General features: G+C 40.6%; 1 protein-coding gene and 1 pseudogene across 1 annotated transcript; one reads left to right on the top strand and one right to left on the bottom strand.

Moving 5' to 3' along the window:
- Positions 1-1,944: 1,944 nt before the first annotated feature.
- LOC140511220 (hsc70-interacting protein-like) lies at positions 1,945-3,180 on the bottom strand. Its single transcript, XM_072620244.1, is given in 2 exon segments — positions 1,945-2,373; positions 2,375-3,180. Coding segments are annotated over 2 exon segments (1,101 nt in total). The 5' UTR covers positions 3,094-3,180; the 3' UTR covers positions 1,945-1,991.
- LOC140512059 (heterogeneous nuclear ribonucleoprotein A3 pseudogene) overlaps positions 3,092-6,021 on the top strand; it is a 56,977-nt pseudogene continuing 54,047 nt past the window's right edge.

The following is a 6,021-nucleotide window of genomic DNA, read 5'->3' as shown; positions in this document are numbered from 1 at the left end:
CGAGTCTTAAAGGAAGGTTGAGAAACTATGAGGCAGAGGTGAGAGGGAGAACAGTCCAATCATGAACAACAATCAGTCCAAAGGCAGAGATGGGAGACAGAATGTTATGTTCAAGGAAAAAATTAGGTCAGCATAGATGAATTATAAATTACCTCTAGGGAAGTAAAATCTAAAAAAAGACTAGGAAGATAGAATGGGACCAGGTAATGAAGACTTGTACCTTGAACCTATGCCTTTGTGTTATGGCCTGTACCTCCACCCTTGTAACTTTACCCTTCACCCACTTTATGGAGAAATTTACTGAATTTAACGACCAAGTTGATTCAATCTAAGCTATTGTGTCAGCTCACAAATTCCTCAAATATCATGTCTACTTTGTGGTTAAGGGAGTTTCAAAATGGGAGGTCAAAATGTTGTAATATCAAGCTGATGTGTAAGGTTTTTACTTTCTAGTCAATCAAAAGATGACACTTATGCTGGTCAAGATTTTTCTCTATCATCTTGTTAAATACTATAAATACTTACTATAAATCCTATAAAAGCTTACTGACCGTCAAATGGTCACAGAGATCCAATGACCTTATTTATTAGCAATCTCTTGCCTTGCTAATCAATTGATCATAGCAGGAATTTTGTCCCTTAGAATTTCTTTCCAGACATAGGAAAGTTCTAAAGAAAGGCAAATTGGGGAAAGAGAATGGGTTCTATTTTGGACATGTTGAGTTTCTGATGCCTATACACTCAATTGGAAATGTTAGAAGGAAAGTTGTTGATGCTTGACAATGTCCCAGGAGAAAGATTAAGACTGGATATCTAGATCTGAGAATCATCCATACAGAGATACTCAATGAACTCATGGGAGCTCATAAGATTACCAAGGGAAGAGAAGCAGAGAAATGGCAAGAGGGCTTATGACAGAGCCTTGAAGAATGTTAATGCCTAGTGGGAATTGGGTTTAATAGGATTAAGGGAGTGATCAGTGGAGAATGAGGAACAGAGTTTATAACAGTAACCATAGATTTAATATCACTGGAATGGGAGGAGACAAAAATATGCTAAGGGTGGAGGAATAAGGCAAGGTAGATTATCAGTGACTGGAGAGAAGTCAGTAGAGGGAGAAATATTATTATACTTTATCTCTTGAGGGTTGAGTAGGGACTTCTCCCTAGCAGTCCTTCTAGGACCAGTTGATCTTAGATAATGAAGTGGTGAGTGATATAAATTTCCTGAATGTACCCAATCACTGTACCTTCCAGACCCCTAAGCACTGCTGTCTGCTCTTTGGCTCCCATTTCCTGACCTTCAGGTTTTTATCTTTATTATGTGCCTCTCTGGGAATCAGTTTCTTCATCTGTAAAATGAAGATATTGGACTAAAAGTAACCTCAGAAGTTTAAGATCTAAAGTCCTTTAATTATGCAGAAGTTGTTTTGGGAGAGATAACACAGATCTTTGCTGATCTATGTTTTCTTTATTTTTTCAGGTGTAATAGTGATTATCATGAACATATAAAGGAGACTTCTGAAAATTGCATGAGAGTTACTAAACATAATTCCCATTTGTTATTCTACTGTGAGATTTCCATTTTTGGATACTATACTTCAAGATTAGTATGTTTGTGCCAGCAAGTGGAGATTCATTTCTGTACAACAGTCTATGTTTTCATATTGGATGGCTTTTTTGCGCTTTTGTTATTATAATCATAATGGATTTCTATGTGTGTAATACATTTTATCTCCAAATGCAGATAAGGATATGTTTCCTCAATTTTCTGTCCTGCTTACTTTTATTGGCTTATACCTTACCTATGTGTCTCCTGAGGCTGATCTCATTACCTCTGAGATCTAAAAAGGATCCATGAGAGGTTAGCTTTAATTTCAGACAAAGATTTTTCTGAATTAGAGTTAAATAGCTATCTGTCCTAATTTAATTCCAGAGCCTTCAATTTTTTTTTTTTTCCGTCAGTAAGGGCTTTATTTGTTAAAAGGGCATTTATGCTTGACCTCCAAATTTGGCTGACAATTTGCTGATGAGATTCATAACCTTTGGGTTGCTCTGATATTTGGACATGTTCGCGGGGTTCTGTGCCAGATCCTGGAACGCCACCGTCACCTCTGGGTCCTGCATGGCTGCAAGCACTTCTGGGTCACTAAGAATCTCATTGAGCCCGGGCATTCCTGCCATCCCAGGCATGGCCCCTCCCATGCCAGGCATGCCTCCAAAGTTCCCAGGCATACCTCCAGGAAAACCTGGAAAAGAGCCAAACTGGGGTCCGGAGGTCCTCCGGGCTTCTTCCTCCCTTTGGGCTCGCTCATGTTCCTCCCGAGCCTTCTTCACCCTTTCTAGCCTGTCTTTGATCTCTCGCTCCTCACGTTCTTTCATATTTTCGCCGATGTTCGGCACTCTTCTGGGCCCTTGGCTGGACTTCCTTCAGCATGGCACTTGCATCCTCATCGTAGTCCAGTTTGCAAGCCATGGCAAGATCATGGGCCGACTCCTCCCAGTGGCCAAGGAGTCTGTGGGCTTTCCCTCGCCATTTGTAGGGCTGCGCGGAGTCCGGGTTTATTTCAATTGCTCTGTCACAATCTCTAATAGCAGCATTGGGCTTTTGCAGTTTTATAAAGATACTGGCTCTCTTAGCATATAAAATGGTCAAACGAGGATTCAGTTTGATGGCCTCGGTAAGTAAGTGAATGGCGGTCTGAAGATCACCACTATTGAGGGCGTCAATGGCCGCCACTTTCTTTTCATTAGCCTGATTCATCATCTCATCTGTTATCTCAGCAGTCTCATCTCCCATTTCCTGAGGGGAATCGGTATCTGCTTCAATCACTCCTTCATTATCAATCTCTACGTCACTCTCCTCACTCTCGAGCTCTTCTAGTTTGGGGGATTCTTCCAGTTTCTTACTTTCAGTCTTTTCCTCCTTGATTTTTTCTTCTGATTTTGCTTTATGTGGAGCAGGTGGGATTTTACCACCCATACTCTCCACCCAGTCCCGGAGGAATCGCAGCTCGTCGGTGTGCAGAAGTCCGGGGTCCTGCTGGCAGAGCCGAATGAAGGCCTGAAGCTCGCTAAGCTTGCGGCTATCCATGTCGGGCGGAGCTGGGTCCGGATCTGGGGCGGGGGCTGCAGCTGAGGCCGCGGTCGGAGCCGGGTCTGGGGCCGGGGCCGGGGCCGGGGCGGCGGGGGCCCGAGCGGGAGCTGCGGAGCGGCGGCGGCGGGCGGCTGCTCGCGCTCGTGCGTGACGAAGGAGCCCTTCAAATTTTTTAAAGAGAAAAATATTTATATCTCACCTAGATCTGATATGTTTTTAATTTAAATGTATTTTTTCTTTAACTGTGGTAAAGCAAAATTAAAAAATCTGATCACAAACTAAAACAATTCATAAATCCAGCCTACAGTAGTATGTGTTTGTGTGTGTTCATGCATATGTGTGAGTGTGTGTATGTGTGAGTGTGTGTGTATGTGAGTGTGTCTGTGTGTGTGTGTATTTAGCAGGCAGGGAGTTAGAATACTTTAAGCCAAACTCCATCCTTCACATACTGTGCGACCAAAAAATAAGTCATTTACCTTTTCTGGACTTCCAGTTTTTAATCCTTTGAAAGAAAATGTTGTGATAAATCCCAGCTCTAGAAAAACAAACAAAAATATGTATTACATGAGGACATACAATTTAATTTAACATAAATTCTTAAGACTATTTTTGATTAAACTTCTGTTTTTTGTTGCAGAAATAGATATGAATTATGAGCCTGTGCTGATTGAGCACCAGTGGAGATTTCCCCCTTCCTTCAATAGTTAGTCTAGAGACAATTTAACATTAATAGCCCTTGACACATGACATCTGAACTTATAATGCTCAGCAGTTAACGTCAAATACAACACTTAACTATAGAAATGACCAACTGCCAGGAATGAAGAGGTAAGAGCATCAACTCTACAATGGTTTTCCAAGGTGTATATGGCCAACAGCAAAAGTTGGAAATCAGGGGGTGGAGCCAAGATGGTGAAGTAACAGCAAGGACTTGTGAGGGCTGTCCTCCCAAACCCAGCCAAATACTTATAAAAATGACTGCGAGGATTTTCCGGGGCTACAGGACCCACAGAATGATGGAGTAAAGCAATTCTCCAGCCCAAGACAGCCTGGAAGGTCACCAGGAAGTATCTATCATGCCATGCTGGAAGCAGAGCACAATGCAGTATGTGCCACAGCGGGAAAGACTGGACCTGAGCAGACCTTGAGGGGACTAAATCTTGGGTACCTGTGACAGTTTCCAGACTTCATGATCCCAAAATGCTGAGGATAAACTGGAAGGTCAGTGGAAAAAAACCTATGGGACTTGTGTCAGTGATCAGGCCCCAGGTCCATGGTGGTGGAGGAACCTGAGGAGGAGGAGGATCCTACAGGAACAGGAGCAGGAGCAGCTGCAGCCAGTGACAATGACTGCTTCTGAGCTCTAAGTCCACAGATTGAAGAGGGAATCAAACAGCTGACAGTACACACTTCACTCCCACTGGAAGCAGAGAACTACCTTACCAAAGAGCTCAAACGTCAAATAAATAGCTGGGGAAATGAGTAAAAGAACAGGAAAAAGAAAACAATCAGACTATAAGGAATATTTTAATCTTGGCACATGTGCTTTCTAAGCTTTCCCTTGCTTGCTTCTAGATTGTTTTCATTGAATGTGTAAGGAATTTAATATTTATTGAACTGAAATAAAAATCTTAAGATCTGAAAAATAGTTAAAATATCTGACAGCAAGTCATAAATTATCTAGTTCTGTTGTTTAGAAATATAGGAGTTTGTAGAAAAGGGAGAATATGGTGAATTTGAATAATCAGGGAAGGCTTTGTGGAAAGAGAGTTGAACTCTTAAAATTAAGAGGTAATTTCACTAGGAAAAGAAGATATATAGGCTAGGGAAATAGCATAAACTAAGAAAAGAAAACAGGAAGGAGCTTGACATACACTAGTGACAGTGAAATCAGTTTGACTAAACAGGTGAATCTGGTGGGAAGGAATAAAAAGAGATGTTGACAGGTAACCAGATTTTACAGACATTTCACTGTGAAGAGCACGCAAAATGTAATCAATAAAAATGATCACCAATGTGGAAGTTGGCATATCCTCCTACACAAAACCTTAGCATGCCAAATCTTCTGGAGCATCTCGAGTCTTGGGGTTGATGTATAATTCTAATTTCTAGGTAGTTCTTCTTTTTAATAGATTAAAACTTTGCTCCCTGTAGCTTCCATCCTTGACTTCTAACTATTCCTTCATAAACCTGGCAGGATGGGTATTGTAGATTTTTCCATCCTGAATTGCATTACATTCAAAATTTTCCATTCATGAGTGCATAATTTGCCTCCATGAAGAGATTTTTAAAAAGTTTGAATTCCATGGTAAGCAATTCTAAAATCCATATTGTAAAGGGCCAGAATCAGTAAAGTGCAAATCAGAAAGGAATCTGACAAGCAAATAATGTACCTGTCTGGCCCAAGCAAACCAAAGCAAGCTTTGAGAAATGTTTTCTGTACACATGAGTTCTTTTACACTATCCCACGCTGGCTTCATCAGCAAAGACATTCATATTGTTGCCTTGAAATTGAGAAACTGCAAATTTCTAACAGAATGTCAACTATGTCTTATCCAAAAGGCTAGCTACCAACAATGGATTTCCATTCTGACATTGTTCACAGGATATTTCCAAAACCAACCAATAAAGGCACATATGATTTAAAAAAAGATCACATTTTATAACATATACATGGTTAAAGGGGGCAATTATATTTCATGATTTTGTTAAATTGCACAGCAATTTAAAAAACAATTATCATTTAATATGAACAATTGGAAAGCATAATTATATCTCATTATGTCAGCTGGATTATTCAGATGAGTGCTGAACATTTAGATCACGGTGGTGCAGTGAATATGACATGTTCAGCAAATCCATGATTACTCTCCTCAACTGCTTTTGTGATGTTTCACAAATGGAAGTCACTGGAATGTTTTATAA

The sequence above is a fragment of the Notamacropus eugenii genome, chromosome 6, assembly GCF_028372415.1.
Source record: "Notamacropus eugenii isolate mMacEug1 chromosome 6, mMacEug1.pri_v2, whole genome shotgun sequence".
Lineage (NCBI taxonomy): Eukaryota > Metazoa > Chordata > Mammalia > Diprotodontia > Macropodidae > Notamacropus > Notamacropus eugenii.
This window is presented reverse-complemented; position numbering and strand designations above follow the sequence as displayed.